The sequence below is a fragment of the Macrobrachium rosenbergii genome, chromosome 55 (genome assembly GCF_040412425.1).
Source record: "Macrobrachium rosenbergii isolate ZJJX-2024 chromosome 55, ASM4041242v1, whole genome shotgun sequence".
In the NCBI taxonomy this organism is placed as follows: Eukaryota; Metazoa; Arthropoda; class Malacostraca; order Decapoda; family Palaemonidae; genus Macrobrachium; species Macrobrachium rosenbergii.
In genome coordinates, this window is record NC_089795.1 from 14838449 (window position 1) to 14859529 (window position 21081).

The 21081-nt window shown below is 36.4% G+C and overlaps 1 protein-coding gene across 1 annotated transcript in view; it reads right to left on the minus strand.

Moving 5' to 3' along the window:
* The window catches only part of LOC136835138 (uncharacterized), a 33997-nt gene extending 16591 nt beyond the window's left edge, over positions 1-17406 (minus strand). Inside the window, exons 1-2 of the mRNA XM_067098341.1 lie at positions 16519-17406; positions 9679-9774 (exon numbers count right to left, since the gene is read on the minus strand). Coding sequence (XP_066954442.1) covers positions 9679-9774; positions 16519-16576 — 154 coding nt within the window. The 5' untranslated portion in view covers positions 16577-17406. The remainder of the gene's footprint in view (positions 1-9678; positions 9775-16518) is intronic.
* Positions 17407-21081: the final 3675 nt, after the last annotated feature.

Consider the following 21081-nt stretch of genomic DNA (forward strand, 5'->3'; position numbering starts at 1 on the left):
ATCCAAGATAGGTGATGTGTGGGACTGCTCTCTTCCATGCAGTAACAAAAAAAGGATTTTTTTTTTGAGGGGGAGGGGGATTAATTGGAACAAACATTTGCAAACGTGAATGGAACTTGTATGTTATGAATATGGGATTTATTGTGGAAAAAGAGTCGCAATGCGTGCAATTAGCATTAAGGATGCTGGTACTGTTAAGGAATAAGCAGTTATTAATTGGCTACTATTCCTAAAAATTTCCTGCCGATGGTAATGTTAAGGGGCAAAACAGCAATGATGACGCGAGAAAAATTCGAACAGGCTCCTTAAATTAGAGAACTGCAGCATGTGGCTGGGTCTAAAATGTTGGGTTTCAAGAGGAGGTAGTCATTTTTCTTTCAATAATCTCAGTTCAGATAAACATAGAAAGTATCCGGTCATGATGCGAGGCACAGCAAGCGCCCCTGTCTTGGCTGACCTTGTTTGTGCAAAGGAGCCCCTTTGTATGGCGAGAGTTTGTGTTCACACCAAAGCATTGCCATAGGCATGTATTGTCGAGGTGCTGCAGATTCACCTTCACATTTGATTGCATGGTTCAGTGATTTTCTTTCCCTCATCTGCTGAACTGCTTCGGTAGTTCTGGAGTCTAGAAGTATGTATTTTTTCTTAGAATGTTAAAAGGTGCAAAAGGGACTTCATCTGATGTTAGAATTACTCTGGAGAACACCTGTAGCTTTCTCCGGCTGATGACAAATGTTAAAGTTACAGTTATTTATGATGTTTTGTTTGCGATACTCTTGTTTATATGCAAACTGCAATAACACCACTTATGAACAAGGCCCTTGCTTTATCTTTATGATCGTCTTGAATCATCTGAGACATCGTAGGCCGTTAACAACGACGAGAAACGAAAGACATAAAGTATTTGACAGACATTGCTTCAAAGAAAAAATTAGTCTGAACATTTAGTTTCCGAAAAACTCGGCAGAACATTTTCCGAAAAACTCGGCAGATTTGCAGAGTTGGACAGTGTAGTGGAAGGAAAGGACAGTAGATTAATAGTGGCAGACCAACTATACGGTTTCAACACCTCTGTCCCCGAAAGAATAAAATTCATTGACACGCGGTCCATGGCAACACTGTGAGTTGTACTATCCGTAAACAGATGAGAAAAAATGGTAGAGGATGGACACGAGAGAGAATAACAAACGAATACTTATGAGAGATACGAGACAGAGAAACGAAGCATGCAAAAAGAGAGAGAGAGAAAGAAAAAAACGAATTGAGAGAGAGAGAAATAACGGCAATCCCGATGTCTTAAAACATCGTATTATAGGTCTAGGCTTAGACTTTTTTTTTCAAACTCGATTAATTGAATAAATTCAGTACTTTTAATATATAAATTTTAACGTTAAATAATGTATCCAACCCTTTCATAAGTTAGAGCTCATCGAAAAGTGCGTAAGATTTTCAGTTCGGTTGAGCATTGCCTCATTACTTATTATCTACCTTTCATTATTGTTACCCGGTTAGAAGTAAAATCGGAACACCATAGAAAAACCATAAAGCGTCATAACTTGGAGTGGTGATCTCCCTGCCGACCATGCGACCTCGGGCGGCTATATTTCAAAGTCCTGGTCCAGCACATACTTTAGAAACGAAGCACTGCTGCAACTTTGCTTTCTCTCTCTCTCTCTCTCTCTCTCTCTCTCTCTCTCTCTCTCTCTCTCTCTCTCTCTTGTTTAATTATTATAAATATATTTCTCACAGGTAAATTAAGCATCACTGTAAAATATATTTCGATATATTTCTATTTTGAGGTCTATTGCAGTTGAAGTAAAGAATTTTGCAATCTAATCTGTAAAATCCCAAATATTTGAAAACCAAATATAAGTTGACTAGAAAAACTTACTCCCTTATTAAGTAGTCAGTATTCCATATACATAAAGAATAACTATACATTCTCTTGTAACAAAAACAAAAAGAAAAACCTAAAATGTTGACTTATACGATGTACAGAATTAAGCTTAAAAGAATCATGCACTTTAATCTGTATATGTCTGAAATAATAAGTTTGTAGTTGTGAACGGTTTTGAAAATTGAAGCATATCTATCTATCTATCTATATTATATATCTTATTGTATATTTATGTATGCACACACACACACACACACACACACACACACACACATACATATATACATATATATATATATATATATATATATATATATATATATATATATATATATATATTAAACAAAACGACGAAAGAAACAGTTAGCAGTCATTTCTTTCCATTCTAATGCTGTGAGAAAGAATAGTTAAGTAAAGTAACATAAAGTAATTTTGACTTATTTGAAATAGTTGACAATAAAAATACATGCCGAGTCCGTAGGCACAGGCCTAGCACTTGCGAGGCTAAGATTGTTTTCCTTGCTGTTATATACTATTTTAAAAGGCTACTTTTTCCTTGCTGTGATGGTTCGATAACTTTTACCGTAGAGAAATAATTTTTATATATTCGAAAACAATTTGTACATAGAAACAGGTTCAAATGATATAGCATCTTATCAAATGATTAATTATTTAATGGCATAAGTGTATCCTAGGCTATCAAATTTCATTTTCTTGCTATTACCAATCTATGAGACATGGTTCGATGTAAACATATATTAAGCCAAGATTTGTTACACATAAAAAATACAAAAAATTTCACTTCGATTAGGATAATAGTAGTTCCTTCTAGGATTTGGTTAAGCTCCCTAAAATACTGTCATAGTAACATGTTTAAATGACGAGGCTTGTTGACAACCTACACACCTTGCTACTAAGCCTTTTCAATAACAGACAAGCTCGTTTTTACTTTATATGATGGTGGCAAATATAAGATGAATGATGTTGCGATTTCAAAACTGAAGTCGCTGTTGCACATATGTGCCACGATAACATGCTAAAAGTATGACATGTTAACGCAGAAAGTATTTTATATGCTACGAATTAAAAACAACTGTTTTTACCTAGAATCGAATAATAGGAGTTGTTTCCTACGTTTTGTTTGGGTCTCCCCAAGTGTGACGTTTCGTAATTCGTTGAGAAACCACGTATGTTGATATGCATTTTGTCAAACAACTCTAAAACTGAAAAAAATGATGGCATAGACAGTATCCTACACGCCTACATACTGCAGATAATTCTTAATGACTGACAAAATATAGCAGGTGTCCTTATGCATCACAGTAACATGCTTGAAAGACGAGACAAAGTTGACACGTCTGGTGTGATACTTACAGGCCTATGCAGTACTAGGCATCTTTAGTTACAATCAAGATCGTTCCTACTTTATATATTGTGGCTTTTACAACATTAATGATAATCTGATATCAAAATTAAATTGCCACTACATTTATGTCACAATAATATACTGAATATATATGAGGCACGTTAAAGAGAGAAAGTGGATCTACTACAAAGACGTCATATATCTGGCTAGTACAAAATTAAGGATAAAAAAATTCCTTTAGGCTTTGTTTAATTGTGAAATGTTATCCCATTTTCTCTTGAATTCTTTTTCCCATTTTGGCAGTTGTAATCTGTGCACCATAACATTATTGCAATCAGGATAGAAAAAAAAACAATCGCACTAAGCCCTTGTTCAATTTTCGCGGTTGCCAGACTTTTCAAGATGGCTGTGAGGCTCTGCAGCACCGCCTTGGTGGAAGATCACCGAACTACTCGGTACAGCTATGCTCTTAAGTGATACGACATGAGTGCATAGGATTTCGTTCAAAATTCATGAGCTGGCAACTAACATGCTCCATATTGATCTCTTATTTCAGTATGAAAATACGATTATTTCATACATAAGGCCATAGCATGTTTCACAAGAGTGAAATCTGTCATATGTTTCAAAATTGTAAGAAAATATCACGTGTAGCCAAGTTTCGGAAAAACAGTGACGAAACATTTTTAAAACGCGTTTATTCATCGCTGATGTGTTTGACAAAAAAAGTCCTTATCAAACCTCATTTCAAATGTTAAAATAATGAAAAAAGAAAAAATTTGTCATAACACTAATGTTGCTTGCAATGCAACCATAAAATTTCAGATAGTCCTATTTGATTGTTTTTACACTTCATCACTGAAAAAAATTTAAATAAGTAAATACAAAAGTATTATTGTAGCTAAAACGCATCCGCTGACATCAACGGGTAGGCGGGGCCTGTGAGACGCAACCATTTGAGTGGCAGCTCAACGTGAACCACCTGGAACATAGGTCTACAATGAACAGTGACAAAGAAATCATCTTGACAATATCTATTTTACATTTGTTATAGGAATGTTTGGATTTTCACAAAAACTAAAATGATTTATGTTATATCTCTTAACCACTTCAAAAATTATGGTTTACTATTATTAGTTCACAGTACCCGTGCATCTGATATTCAACTCCGTCTCTTACGACGCTCCTGATTGGCCATTGATCAGCCAGTCACAGGGCTGGAAACTAGTCAGTCTCTTCCAACCATCACTGAGTCAACATCTACGCTGCGACCTCTCCTCATGAAATGTCTTTCAAAAGTTATAACTTTCATTACACCTCAGTTTTACACTAAGAAAAGTGGTATTTCTCAATTTCATCACTAAACACCGTCAAGCCAATGATTTAAGGATTATAATGACATATGAATTATGTACTTCAGTAAACTTAGTGTTAAAATATGTATAGTGAAATAAACATGATTTTTTTAATATAAAATATATTCTTTGTTCCTTACATGACATAGCAGTGCATTTATCATTTATCGTCTCGTGTTTCATACAGTATCGTAGCTTAAATGTCATGGATGACAACGCTACCAAAAAATCATAGGTAAGGCTATCAATATGAAAATAACAAGCAAAAGTTTATATTACTAAATTGTTATAACTATACATATTTTAGCATTAAGTTTAACTGAAGTACATAATTCATATATCATTATAATCCTTAAATCATTGGCTTGACGGTGTTTAGTGATGAAACTGAGAAATACTACTTTTCTTAGGGTAAAACTGAGGTGTAATAAAAGTTATAACTTTTGAAAGACATATTCCATGAGGAGAGGTCGCAGCGTAGATGTTGACTTGGTGACGGCTGGAAGAGACTGACTATAGCAATGTCCAGCGTTCTTTTCCGTTAAGCCCCGCCCACGGCTTACGTCATGACCATCCCTAAGAGCTAATTGGCTGGCAATAGTTTCGAAAAGTTGGTTAATCTGTGGTTCTTTTTATGTTCATTAATATTGCAATGGTTGTTGTACAGAACTAAATTATGTTCTGCAGATTATCAAAAATAAACGTTATATTATCCCCTGAAATACAATCGTAATACACATCTCAATAAAGGTGGTTAAAAGAAAGGAAAATATGAACGAAGTCAGGAGTGTTCCGCGATGCTACAGTGTTATGTTTCGTAAAAGAGGTTCACCTGAATACGGAGGTGAGGTGAGGTGACACAGGAAATGTCTGCGTTCGAATCGGTGCACTTGAATCACTGGACAATGATAATTACCGTCTGATATTGTCAAGCGTGTTCACCATTCTAAACTTAAACACAAAGACTTTCTCAGACCTATGCAGACTGATATTTCATATTGATTTCAGGAAATTCTGCTACAATTTAACAGTCATAAAATCGATTTCATTGCACTCTTTCACACATTCGGAGGGATGACAAGCAGTGACTGCACTCCACAAAACCTGTATATGACCATGTTTAACTTAAAAGTTTTACAGTATAATAGGCTGTACGAGTCGTATTGGATATAATTTGCTGAGAATTTTCTTAAGGACGTTATCTTCTTTCGAAATAACAGGATCATAAAAATGGACGTAGACCTACTGTACAATGTCCTATGTCTTTTTGTTGGTTTACGCAGCTTATGGTGTTTGGATTATAGGCCTATCTTATACTCAGTCGTTTTATTATGGTTATTTTTTTTTTATGGTGCTTGTAGTTTTGTGTCTTCGAAAATTTTTCATATGGTGACCTACAACTGCAGAATAAACATAGACCTATTCATAAAATACTGGTGAAAAGAATTATCTGCCAACTCTTGTCAATTGAAATTTAGTCATTTGTTTTAATTAAAAGTAATCGAGATCTTTATGAATATAGTCTAAGCTAGACTACTCTCCTAACAACAGAGAGAGAGAGAATATTTACTGGCTCATGTATCCTTTTGTCCAACAGGGTAATCTACAAGAATGCCCCCAAAAGCAAATGAATCATGGGCTACTTGCAGACTGGTTTGGATCATCTCATACATAACTTTTTCAGCTATAATTTTTTTTTTCTTATTTCGTTAAATATCTTAAGATGCCTTCCTACTATAGCCTTCATTATCATAGAAATGCTACAGCAGCCTTATATTTACTCATCACAGTAATATAATTTGTTAATCCCTTTTGTAAATATATTTTCAATATATCTCATTGAGAGCAGTCTGATAGTTGTGTGTAAGGAAGGCTCAGACAGTCTTATGATTGATCTGTGTGTCATCGGCTACGTGCCCATAAGTTTTACTTTTACTCTGTGGTATAAGCGGCGTTAAAATTACTACGGCCATCCACGCATGTCTGTGCATGTGCACTTGCTTATACGTGTGCATTCCACTTTATATTATACATTATATATCGTGGAGTTGAAACTACCATATTAATTAAAAGTTACTCTATTTCCAACGGATAAGGGAAGAAAACTATTCGCGATAAGAAATTGACGTGTAGGCCCATGCCCTGTCATGTTCTCAAAATATAAGAATTTAATGCGTGGTCCTATGACCTGTCATTGCCTCATTATATAAGAAATTGACGTGTAGGTCTACGACCTGTCATTGCATCAAAATATAAGAATTTGATGTGTTGTCCTATGACCTGTCATTGCCTCAAAATAAAAGAAATTGACGTGTAGGCCTAATTTCTCAATAATATTAACATTTGACATTGACATGGCTGCATAAGTCTATGCTTCATTTCAATTAATGTGCTCTGTGTGGGATCGCTTATGTAGGCCAACACCAAGATGCTTGTGCATTTAGGCTCCTCATGATAAATGAAAAAAGATGCACAGACTAAATGATCCAAGATCTTCCTAATGATATACAGTATAACTTAATATATCTTTTATCGGAGATATCAATTGCAAACTTCACAACTCCGGGAACTCTTTGGTGTCATCATTCATGCACGACACTCAACATGACCGAACGGAGTCAAATCCGTTCTGGTAATCATTTGGACTGCTAACTAATGTGACGTCATTCACCCCTCGAGAGCTAACCAATCACTGGCGTGCAGTGGGCAGGGCTTAGCTGCAAAGAGCGGTGGACTCTGCTATAGTTTCCAGCCCTGTGACTGGCTGATCAATGGCCAATCTGGAGTGTCATAAGAGACGGGGATATCAGATGCACGGGTGGCGTGAATTAAGTATAGCAAATATTCGCTTATGCAGTTATACTTTTGTTAAAGCCAAGATTCTGTTATGCAGTTATACTTTTGTTAAAGCCAAGATTCTGTTCTTAGGCCTAGGTGTGTTAGCTTTTGTTACTTGCTAAAAATACATCACACTTAGTATTCACATTTTTAAATTAATTTCTGGCTAGAAGCATATGAAGTTATCTACATATTCTTGGGCTGCTAGTTACCTTATGAATATGAATGAATCAAATATAAACCTCAAGAGAGCAGAAGGACTTTTAAGAAAATAACATTCTAAGCCAGTTAAAGAAACAAGTGTTGCGTAGGCCTAGATATTAATACTAATAGATATTTCGATTAATAGCCATCTTCTCCTTATGATTTAAATCATCATCATCATCTTTCATTCTCCAAAGAGGTAATCTCTAAAAACAAATTCTTTAGTAACCAAGAATACATATCAGAAGGCTTAGATTATTTTTATAGGCCTATAAATCATATTGAAACATACAGACAGCTTGAACACAGCCTAAAACTTCAACATTCAAAGAAAACTTTTTGGAATTCATTTTTATTTTTGAAATTTTGTTATGACAGTTGAGCTTATTAGGTCTACTGTTGTAATGCTGCAGAGGTAGTTACATTGCCTAGTCCGAGGACCAAGTTAATTACACTGTCACTGATAGCACCTCTAACCTTATCACACCGTGCTTTGAGCTAAGCAATGTAAAAAGATCAGGTCACACGGATTACAAATTATACCAGTGCATAAAAGGGATCATATTTATATAACCATAGGGAAAATAGTGTTAGCTGTGAGTTCGCAAACTTATCGACATGTGTGACATTGGAAATTTAAAAAAAGTTTAACACTACTTGGCAACTGCTAAACTGAGTGATATTTTGGACGATACAAAAAGAATAATGTCGCTTCAGGTTTGAGCATGACTGTACTATTATACAGATAACACATCCAGATATTATTTTCCCTCTATGACCGTCACTTTGTGGGCAGTACATCTCACAGTGTTGCCATGACCACCTCTCAGTGGATCTTAATTTTACGGTGACAGATGAGTTGAAATGGAGTATAGTTTTATTTAACAGAAGAATGAAATCTTATATAGTCTGCTTTCATTAACTAACAGTAGCGTAATATGAGACTGAAACATCAGTGGAAGAAGTTTCACAAGTAGGACGAGGGACTGAAAACTCAGACTGCAAAGACTGATGTGCTTATGCAATTTTGGACTGCAAGCAAAGTATCTTTTCACTTCATGCACTCGTAGCCGGGATTTCATTGGGGGATGGGGTGATGAAAATGCATCTTCATACCAGTTTTATCTTCAGTCTTCTTCAAAAGCGCTAATACTTCGGTGTTTTTAATGGTATAACCTATCATTCCTTAATTGTACCCGGTAAGAAGGTAGTGCGCCATTCATCGCACGCACTGTCCACTACAGGCATTACTTGAGGTTCTTTGCAGCGTCCCTTCGACCTCTAGCCACAGCCCCTTTCATTCCTTTTACTGTACCTCCATTCATATTCTTTCTTCCATCTTACTTTCCACCCTCTCCTTACAATTGTTTCATAGTGCAACTGCTGAATGACATCATTGGTGCCAGCGCTTGGCATTCGGCCTAAATAGTGTACACCCTCTAAATTGTATTCCTTAATTGTAGACTGATGAGTCGGTGAAGTACTTTAATGATAGTTATAAATTACAAGTTTCCCTTTAAATGTATTTGCTAAAATTTAGGAGTCAACACCCCTTTGTCCCATCGTGGCCACTCCAGTGCTGAACATAGGGTTCTGGGTTGTAGCTGTCAGCAGAATAGCTGGTATTCTACAGTCGCATCTTCATAAAAAGGAGAAACATATTAAAGATATGAGTGAAAGCCGAAGTCACGAACTAAGAAAACAAAATGACTGTGTCAAGATCTTTGTTAAAAGATTCAAGAGGATGCTTAATCGCAGTTATTTCAGAAATCATGTTGCACTTATTTCCTTGTGACTTCGTGCCGATCCTTCAGTTTTAGATGTGATAGGACGCAGACCACTGTAGTGCCCAGTTTTGTAAAAATGTGGTCATAATAATACATTCTCTAATGCCAACAAGAGGCCAGATATATAATGTACAACTGAAAAGTGAAATTGCTCTAATGATATCATTAGGATAATAGGAAAAAGCTCAAAAAGGAAAAAAATCAGAACTGATGTACTGATTTTGCTCTTACCAAAGATACTCTTGCTCCTCCTAGGTTTAATGCGGTCAGTGATGTGGTCGTCCTTATGGCGGGACCCTTTACTCTCTGGCCATTTCACTGTCAGCCCTTAAAAAGAAAATAATTTTGTCAGTTATAAAACATGTTAATGACATGGAGTGTGTCTAATATGAAACAGCATTCATGTTCAGTTCGTGTTGTGAAATCCTTATTGACAATTGTAAGATCAGTTTGTTTAATGTATTATATGGTATCAAAACTTTTTATCCATATATGATAACTGATTTACGTCATTTGTAAAAGACAGCTGTTTTTCAGTGATTTTACAAATATAGATGTATATATGCATATATATATACAATATATATATATATATATATATATATATATATATATATATATATATATATATATATTTATATAAAATAAAACACTGAAAAACAGCTGTCTTTTACAAATGACGTGGCCGTCAGTTATCATATATGGATAAAAAGTTTTGATACCATATAATACATTAAACAAACTGATCTTACAATTGTCAATAAGGGATTTCACAACACGAACTGAACATGAATGCTGTTTTTCATACACACACACACACACACACATACATATATATATATATATATATATATATATATATATATATATATATATATATATATATATAATCTTTTCATGCCTTTGACAAATTGATTTTGTTTTATCAGCAGAGTTGAAAAATCAAAAGTCCAAGTATTTAAGCTTGTTTTTATTGCTCCAGACGTCTTATTATCAATTGTAGAAGGAACAAAAAGCTTCAGAATGAGCACAGCATTATAAAGACACAGGCTTTTGCTTCGAAAGCAGGCCGTAGACCAAGTTGAATCCTGTGGAGGGGGAAAGAACCTTGGACGTGGGTAAAAGACAAGGATAAGCATGTGAAAAACCCCTTGAATTTACATGTTTATAGCAGCAAGTCCTGGTTTTGTCAAACAGCCAGAAAAGAGAAAGAAAAACTTTCGAACTGATAAAATGTAATTGTAAAGATATGGAAAGCCAGTAAGAAAAAGAAAAATTCTGTAAAAGATAGAGTAAGAAGTTCGAGAGTTAAGCTTAAGTGGGATACAGCGGAATATCAGTTTAGTCTCGGTCGTTAAGTACTTCGAGGATCGGAAAGGAATGGTCGGTCACAAAACAGATGAACAGGAGAGCTGAGAAAGGGTAAAATCTAAGGACTTGGTCACTCAGATCTCACTCTTTTGGCTTAAAGTGGTAATCCGAGCGATTGCTTCGGTCTACTGAATTAGTTTCATAGAAGAAAGTAAAAAGGGAAGAATTTCAGGTGCAGAGAAAGAGCATTCATTATTAAAAAACTGAGAACTTCTAAAAGAGAAGGTGATAAGATTTATTTTGAAGCAGAGGTAAGGCGAGTTCTTGTGCAATTTCTAATAAGAACGCTTTTCCATAATTCATTTCATTGCTGTTCTTATGAGTTTTGTCCTGTTTCCATGTTGATATGATTCAGTTTTATATAAAGCAGACACTCCAGTTGTCTCGCGGTGACTTCCAGTTCTATTATGTCACCAGATTTCATCAAAATGTAGAATGACAGAACAGGTGGTTCCTGAGGGTGGGTTGAAAGAGGGGTCATTGAGAAAGAGAATGCTTTGTTGAAAAGCATGGAGGAAAAAAGGTGCAGTGGATGGAGAAATGTTGCTGTGCTGAGGGGTGGTGTTGCTTTGGCGTTTCCCTCGTTTTTCATCCTCTCAGATTTCAGTCTGCTTATGAATTATCCCTGTTTTCGGCTGTTTTCGGTGTTTGTACTGGGACTGCTGTTAGCGCTGCTTTAGGTGCTGGTACCGGTAGTATGATGTTAGGCGTGGGAGATGTTGCTTTTTTCTGCTTTAGAGTGGTTGATTTCATCTTCGTTGCTTTTTTTTTTTAACTTACCAAGCTACAGTTAAGTGTCACGTCGACATTCGTAAATACCACAAATAAGGTATCCTTTGCAGCAGTATATACTTGTAGTGTCCACATTTACGGCAATGCAATGGTAGCATCTTAAAGGTTCAGCTGTGTAGTCTTCAGTAATTGCCACAGATACTGATGCACTCTTTGTTGACCGCCGGGCCTTAGAAGGTCGCGGACTCATTTTCAGTCAATTTATTCGCGTTCTTTCCACACCTGGCACATGTAGTAGGGGTGGAGATGTAGAATGGGGACGAGAGGGAAGTACTTGGATATCCATATATCTGGTGTTTTTTTTTTTTTAGTTTATCCATGGGGTCCCATAGCAGGAAACTGGTGGTTTCCTTCAGGATTTGGATCGATTCTTAGTCCTAGGAGTAATTGGAAATTGTCCCCTGAAGATTTGGCTCGATAGAGATCTTCCGTGTTGGGTTCTTCTTTTCTAAAGCAGCAACAGTTGCATGTGAGGGTCCATTCTTTGTAGGCAGTTTCTACTTCAGGATCGGCGGGAAACCATCCTCGGCTGTCGATGTCAGCGGGGTCTTGCCGACAGTAACGGAGGGTAAGGAGTAAGGTTTGGAGGGTGATGGGGAGAGGAGGAATGAGTTGAGGATGGAGGAAAATAGGTAGGATGAAGGAGAGGGAGAGAGTGGGTAAAGGCTGGTGGTTGAGTGGAGTCCTCTGGAAAATACTTCATATCTTCATAGGTGCTAGAGTCTGTGTACACGATGTAGGAGGGAGAGCTGTTGATAGCTTCGGTCCTTCTTTCATCTTGTGAGGTGTTGGTCCTTCATTTTCTAACTTCTCCAGACATATTACGAGACACTGACTTCCTCCTCTTAAACGGCATCTTGCTGTAAAGGACTCCTCGGAACCAAAATTCTCGGGCACAAGGAACATAAAGTCATTGGTTGGTAAACCATCATACAGAGCTGCCACGCTTATGAGCAAGACAATCATCGTAACAGGGTAGCGTTATCAGTTCACCTCACATGGTGTACTGTAGGCATTACCAAAGGGTGTTTGCAGCGTACCTTCGGGTCCCCCGCGTATCCTCGTTTTAGCCTTTAACTTTACCTTGGTCCCCACTTGTTCTTTATTCTGTCTTGGTGTCCAGCCCCTCTAACTGTTGCTTCATTGTGCAACTCTGAGTTTAATTCCAGTTCTCTCTTTAAATCTCACTCTACCTCCCTCTTTTCACTGTATTAATCGCTGAGTGGTCGAAAGTGCCCCAGTGCTTGGCTTAAGGGGTGTGTTTTATTTTCCTGGTAGGTCTTACTGAGATGAATAAAAGTATTAGAAATGGTAGTGTTTGTACAAACTAGGGGCTAGAGAAAAAATATCAGCTAATAACAAATCAGGGTTAGGGATTCCCGTGAGCTAGAAGCCAGAATGACCTTATTTTAAAACCAAATGTCCACCACATTAAAAGAGGACGAAAGACTTTTCTAAATATATCATCGTCAATAACTGAAGTAAAAACGGTCGTGTACCACCAATGAAAGGTGAAGAAATTTCACCACTAAATGTAATACTGCCCTTTGACCAGCTGAACCCCAAAGGACCAACGTGGTTTACAGGCACACCTGCCAGAGTGAGCACTGCTGTCACACAAGGGACGACAAGGACGCGCCAGTCAAAACATCTCGACTGCCACCTCCAAGACGCCACCAGTAAAAGGTACTACCGGGGGTTCGGGTGCTTTTGGCGCGGTTTTTTGGCGCCGTTTTTGGGCTCCAGATTTTTGGCGACAAGTTTTTTGGCGCCACACGGCACCAAATTTTTTCACCAAAATAAGAATGAAAATATCAAGAGGATTACATTAAAATAAGAAGAAAATTCAAATCTTTTATTCGTGTCTATAACATACATACAAAAAGAATACATAATAATAATGGTTAAAATTAAATAAACATATATATATATATATATATATATATATATATATATATATATATATATATATATATATATATATATATATATATATATATATATATGTATATATATATATATGTATATATATATATATATATATATATATATATATATATATATATATATATATATATATATATATATGTATATATATATATATATATATATATATATATATATATATATATATATATATATAAACGGGGATTAAACAGTAATTTAATGCATTTCATAATTGTGTGCTAAACCACTCAAGTATTCTAAAGGTTCCTTCTCATTAAATAGGCGCGTAATATTCAAAATTCGCTCATCAGCTTTCACATACTTGAGGAGTTTCTGTCTCAGCATGACCAGCAACCAATTGTTCATAATATACATCTTCTTTTGAATTTTTCGAAGACCATCAATAAATTTCCATATTACTGGGTGATGGAATTCGGCATATAGGATGTGCTGCCTCTGCATGATTATTAGTTCGGTCACTTCCAGCGAAGGTTCGATTGTACTGGTTCCACATTTCGGGGTGGGGAAGGACGGCGCCTGCCATTGCCTCTTCTCATTAGTCGTCCGACGTAATTATCCTCAAATAAAGGTTGCAGTTCTTCTGGCAAGTCTTCTGATAGGGCATCAATGTAGTTATCCAAATGAGGAACAGGCTCGAAGCATAAGGCTATGATCATCTTAACTTTTAACGCAAAATCAGAGTTATTATTATATAAAACCTGGAGCCCAATTTGTTTAAGATGTTTATGCACGTTATGAGCTAAATGGAAGAAACATCCTTGTATTATCACTCCTGGAAAGCACTCTTCCATTGCCGAAATAGCTACTTGTTCAAAGTCACATGATATTGTTGTTGGATTTAGTCCTGGGATTGCGTCATGAACTAACTGAAACATGCGAACATATGTTGCACGCCTTTTATTCGGTAATAAAGCATATAAAACTGGATGAACTCCTCCATGTCTTCTTCCCAGAATAACATATACCTGTGTGAATAATGGAGGAGCTAATTTGAATGTTCCATCACAATACCACACACATAAAGATATCCATTATGCGAATATTTGGGTTTATTTTTCTTACTTAGAATAAGTTCAGCCATTTCTGTAAATGGGTTCAACTCAACTATTCTTAAATTTTAACTTGTAGGCGGTAGTAAAAAGCTGTTTCTGTACTGAAAGAGAAACAGATAGATAGGCAGTTACAGAGAAACAGATAAATAAGCAGTTAGTAGTAACAGGCAATTTCTATACTCTCAGAATATTTTAACCTGAGAGAGAGAGAGAATTATTTTCTTATTTTTAGCGCCAAAAAAATCGTCGCCAAAAAAACTCGTCGTCAAAAACCCTGGAGCCCAAAAAACGGCGCCAAATAGAACCATTCCGCTACCGGGACCATCATGGAATTGTCTAACCATAAATCTTATCAGCAAGACAGGAATGACTGAGTTTAGGTCCATCTCCGAACACCTCTTCCTGCTTGAAGACATCGCCATAAAAAAGGAAACCCTTTCAGTGTGAACAGTTCTTCACAGTACCAGCACTGAATCCATGAGACCCCGAAGCACCACCGAGGTTCTCACCTGACATCGACTCCCTTGTCCCAGGTATGGGATTGGTGAACGCTTCTGCAACTTTCTGAGTTAACCCCTAACCCTGATTTCTCCTCAGTCACTACTCTCCTCCCTATCCCCATTTTCCGTAGCTCCTGTCTTGTCTTGTACTTTGTACTTTTGTTCGTTCTGCCGCCGGTGACTAAAATGCACCGCCTTGAAACACCCGGAGAAATAACTTAAATGACTGGACCATTGATTTTTTAAAATTCTGCTGATGAAAGAGGAATTTGGCGGAAGCTAGGAAAGCCTAAGCAATAAAGAAAAAAAAATCAGTTTTCACATCCGTATTTTAAAGAGCATTACGTATGTGTATCCCTGGGTATATTAATAGTGAAATAGATATAATTAGGAATACAAGCTCAAAATTAACATGTTCTGAGTCTTTATTAGACTATCCATTGAGAGTGGCAAAAAGGACTTTTTATGGCAACAGAGAAACTTATAACAGAAAACCTGCTTTTATTGCCACATGGTAATAATAATTATAAAGATAATCCCCATCTTACTAGAACTTTGGAGTTAATGTAAAATTTAAAAACAATGAAACAAACTCCTATGAAGAACTATCTGACAATAATGAATTGTATGTATATCAAACAACATGCAAGACGTGTGACAATTTTCATATTGGTCAAACTGGGAAGTCACTTAAGAAGATAACAGAGCAGTATGAAACTGTATAAGATGTGTACAGGAGCAGAGTGCAGTTTTCCTAAACGTTGGTGAAAAAGTCATGTCATCAGTTAGACATGGGAAGATATGTAGGTTGTTCGAGTAATATGCTGGAAGGAAAAATAATCAAATCCAGTTTTATAAAAGAAAGCTTCTGTAAGAATAAGAATATCGGCCAAGGAATGTGTAAACTCGATCCCTTCATCTCACAAGAAATATGTAAAATATATAGATTTTAAGGATGGTAATTTGCCCGAGTCTAACAGAAAGGGGCTAGCCCCATTTGCATTGAAAAGCGTGAGTTTACTGCACGAATTCCTTCTTCCTACTTATCGGGCGTGAATATTTTTCCAACCGTCTGTATATTTATTTGCACTGTCACCTCGGAACATAAAGTATAAATCACTGGCTGTGCATTTCAACGAAACGGCTGTTGGAGAATAACTTGTGTAAAAGATCCTCGCTTAAAAAAAAAAAAAAAAAAAAAAAAAAAACAGGCGGAGGTTGTTGTGACTTTTCTATCGGATTATCTAAAATTTTAACCTTTCTGACCATTCATTGCAAAGTAACATGATTGCTTTGAGGATAATTTATTACGGTACAGTTTTAAATAGATTATATATAACCATATTAAAGTCTGACTAGCTTCCCGATTTTAATAATTAAACGCTTACCTTGAGAGGAAGTTGTAGAAAGTAGCATAATGGATGTTAAGATCAGGCAAAACTTCATCCCGTAATCACCGTGTAAGCTGGAAACAAGGTCAAAAATAGTTTGATAACTGGCCACAGTCGATGTATGGTCGTTCTTCCGTGAAAGTCGCCTTAACGAATGAAGTTTAGGAACAATGAAGCCTTCTTTAATAGGTCCATGATTATTAACTTGAGTTGCCAAACGCCGTCAGAAACTTCAATAAAATGCTACTCAATAATTTGTTTTTAACCGACAACAGTTTTTAACTTGTAACGAAACGATTACCACGTCATTGTTTGTTTGTATGTAATTTTCTGGTGATTTGATTTACTGTTTATCGCAGTCGAAGAAGGAATGACAGCCCACTATTGCAGAATTTTCAAACACCTTTTTGATAACACGTCAGTGTATGAATCCTAATGACTCACCCTGAATACTCTCTTTCCCAGTCACTAAGGCCAAACATCACACGGTTCATCGTTATTCTTTCTTTCTCTTTTAAAAGGGAGTGATTCATGTAGATGTTGACAGTTCCAGGATCAATTGTTCAGACATCGAAATGCATGCAAGAAGTTGTTATTATAATGTATAAAGACGGTTCAGACCATCGGCTACATTTCGGACCAGTTTTCAGAGAGCAATTTCTCTTGTCTCATCGACAAAGTTCGGTTGTTGTTACAAAGGATAGTCTTGTGAAGGGTTAGAATAACGAAGTGCCATCGTGGGCTCTGATGAGTGCTAGATAAAGACGTTACCCAAATTATTGCATTTTAAAGTAGTTTCCGAGTGTTTCTTCTAAATCCATCTGCTTGGTACAACGTATTATTCGCGACTACATTATTTGAAAAATCCGCATTCTTTTAATGACTGAAATATTCATGTTCGCTCATGAAAAGTCGTAGAAGGTGTCTTATGCAAGAGACGTGCCTTATCGTGTATTGTAATCTTAACGAAATAAAAACTAATGTCCAACCACTAGCTCCTGCCTCTGTTATCAAAACACCGATTACAAGTGACTCGCTTCGCCGCTAATAAAAAGAGAACGCAGTTTGACGAACAAGACCTTTCCTCCGGAATATTCTGCAAGAATAATAGCGATGAGTCACGACATTCATGCTTTCGAGCCTTGCTTGGTTAGCAACGTAAATTTGAAGGTGGTTTAGTTGAAAGCACTCAACTGATATCCTAACACTAAATAAATTCACAAGCAGAGGATTAGGTAGGGTCGTGCACAAGCAAAATTGATGTAAATTTCAACTTAAGATCTTATCTTCTAATTATATTTGTCATCGATTGAGATTAAAAATGGATGATCTTTATCGAGTTGTCATAGTACCTAGCTAGTGAGTAAAACCTCGAGTTTTGGTTATAATACTGAACCGTTCTCCAAGGAACGATGAAAGAAAATCATTGTTAAACAGACTAAAGTCAACTTATGTCCAAAGACATCTTCTTTCTGTCAAGAAGCAGTCATGATGCAGGGAAGGGTAGAACGAAGTGATTTTTGGCTGTAGAAAAAGTACAACGTTCATTACCCTCTTCTTTTCATGGTAAGAGTTGAAGAGCCCTCTTCAGATAGAAGCATAAAAGACAACCCACTTACAAATGAAAATCTGCACAGACTAAAATTAACATTAGTCAAATAATGAATAACCCCATTAAAGTTTTTCAGTGTTAATCCTAATAATATTATTAATACTAACCTGTTGGCAACGAGAGTCTTCATACATTCGTCCTTCATTTAATTGTGTAGCCGTAACTCATAGCTATATGTACTGTACATCGTTTACAAAATTGCAGTTGATGCGGAAGTCGGATAAAAGTTACAGCACGCATAGTGTAAGAGAGGATGACATTTCTTAATTTTTTTCTTCGTAGAGTCAGAACTGTTTATGCAGGAAGACTAAACCTTCCGAGAAAACGATTCCGTTGTTATGCTTTGACGACGCGGGACCCAATTACGGGTGCAGGTGTTTCAGGATGTTTGCTGCTCATGAGTCTGACAAAATGTTCTGGTGATAGTCTAAGACACGCCTCTCGTTGCTTTTTCTTTTTCTCCTGGTCTATTAGGTTTATTTCATTCAAGTTATTAAGCGAATCAGTATACTTGACTATACGTAAGGCTACTCTAGATTCACAGTTCTATCTTCTTGTGTCGTCAGACACTTTAAATTAGATGGTGAATAACATTTAGTGGTAAAACATTATGCTCATGAATACGAGATTTGAATTACGAATATTTTGCTGAAATGCCAATGAATATTCATTTGTATTTTTGACAGTGCCTTTTCCTTCACTAGCGCCGCCGAACTCCCAAGGTCTCTTGCAAGCTTTTAAATGTTCTGAACGTTGTTGAGTTTTGGGATGAGGTTGCTGGCTTTATTCTTGTCTTCACAGATGACCAAAGGAACTTTGGTGTCGAAGGCGTCTGAGTCTCATTAATGGTGACCGACTCTCCCCTCGTTGCTTCCCAACGCCACTTCACTGAAGCGAAGTCAGAAATTAACATTCCCATCTCTGATTATCCAGGAAGAATTACTCGTATATGCTCTCCCCGGTCAAATGTAAGTGACATTTTAGTGATCTCAAGCCTTGGCTCATCATTATCTCCCCGAACGTGGTTGAAAGAGTTCATTGCCATGGCTTGTGTGTGTGCTTGTTGGGAGGATTTCTCCAGAATGGATGAGTGGATTTTGATGACTCTGGGCCAAAATGTTTCGTAGGCGACCCCTCCGGGTGATGTGATCAGCTCATATTCCTTGGAATCCATGAAGATCTGACGATGTGTCGTCGTGAAAACTGCCCTGCAGTCATTCGGAGGCGAAGATTATTAGAGAAACAACACATTTACATAGTCTTTTGGGAATAATTGGCAATTCATCCTTGCTTGGCATGACTAGGTACAGATACGGTCGCTACTGAGTGCTCTTTTTTTTTCTGCAGTCGGAACAGTAAAAATTCCCTTTGAGAGAAATTAACACCATCCAAATATATGGCAGTGGTTTTTAATATTATGTGGTTAAATGTTTCGGGTGCATTGATGCTACAAGCGACGGTAATTGCTTAGGAGGATGGTAATGGATGGAATCTTTAAAACTTCATGTTCATGACTGTATATTGTATCCTTTTTTTTTTTTTTGCCTTATATTGGATAGTGGGAGGGATGATCACTCACTGAGATCTTTTTAGTTTCTACACCTTACAGCCTCCTTCCCCAGCCTCTCTCTCTCTCTCTCTCTCTCTCTCTCTCTCTCTCTCTCTCTCTCTCTTATCCTTTCTGAAAGCGTTGGGCTTAGCGCTGAATGCTGTTCGTAGTAACCCGCTTTCGAATCCAGATGGAGAGGGAGTTGGCAAATTCAGATTTAATTTTAAAGGAAAATTTAAAATCTAAAAAATGGAAATTATTTCATCTGGTTAACTTGTTACCGACGATGTGATGAGTGTGGCCAGTTTATATACATATGCAGACATCGAGGCCAGATGGAAAGGCTCACGAGCAATTAGCATCGTTTATTATAGCCGAGCGTTTCATTAACCATTGCATTTTTCTATATATATATATATATATATATATAATATATTGCATTTTCACATTATATATATATATATATATATATATATATATATATATATATATATATATATATATACATTAAAAGAGATTTGGCTCTGATGGCATCAATGAGTTCCTTGCAGGAGCTTCATACATTATATATATATATATATATATATATATATATATATATATATATATATATATATATATATATATATATATATATATATATATATATATATATATATATATATATATATATATATATATATATATATATATATATATATATAGCATGTATCACCCCTTCTAGCAAACTTGTACATTGAATATTTCTGAAACAGAAATTTTGTCGTCTATCAAACCCTGTAATATGATCTGGCTTAGATACGTAGATGATATTTTTACTTTCTGGGACAATAGCTGGGGAGACTAATGAATTTTTTAATACACTAAATTCACTAGTTCCGACCATAAAATTCAAAACAAAATGGGAAAAGGACGGAAAATTGCCGTTCCTAAATGTACTGATCATAAGAGAACAGAACAGATATGCTTTCACAGTATATAGGAAACCCACTTTCGCTGTTTCCTATATTAATTTCTTAAGCTACCACGATGTCTCCGTAAAGATCATGGTAGGGTGCAACTTATTCCCCAGGGGCTTAGAATATGTTCAAATGGGTACCTAGATAAAGAATTCAACACAATCCGCCAACACCTAAAGCAAGTGCTCTATCCACCACACATTATTGAGAAGGCTATTAACAAAGTGAATAAAATATACTAGAGGTCCCACTCACAACAGACAAATAGATTTTAATAACAAAATAAAGCTTCCGTACGATGAAAACATCCAAAAATCTACAGAACAACTCAGGTCTAACAATCCTTTTATTTTCCATTATCCCAAATCCATCAGGAGCTCGCTCATTAACGTATACTTAAATAAAAAGTGGAAGAAGCCGGAGTTTACAAGATTCCGTTC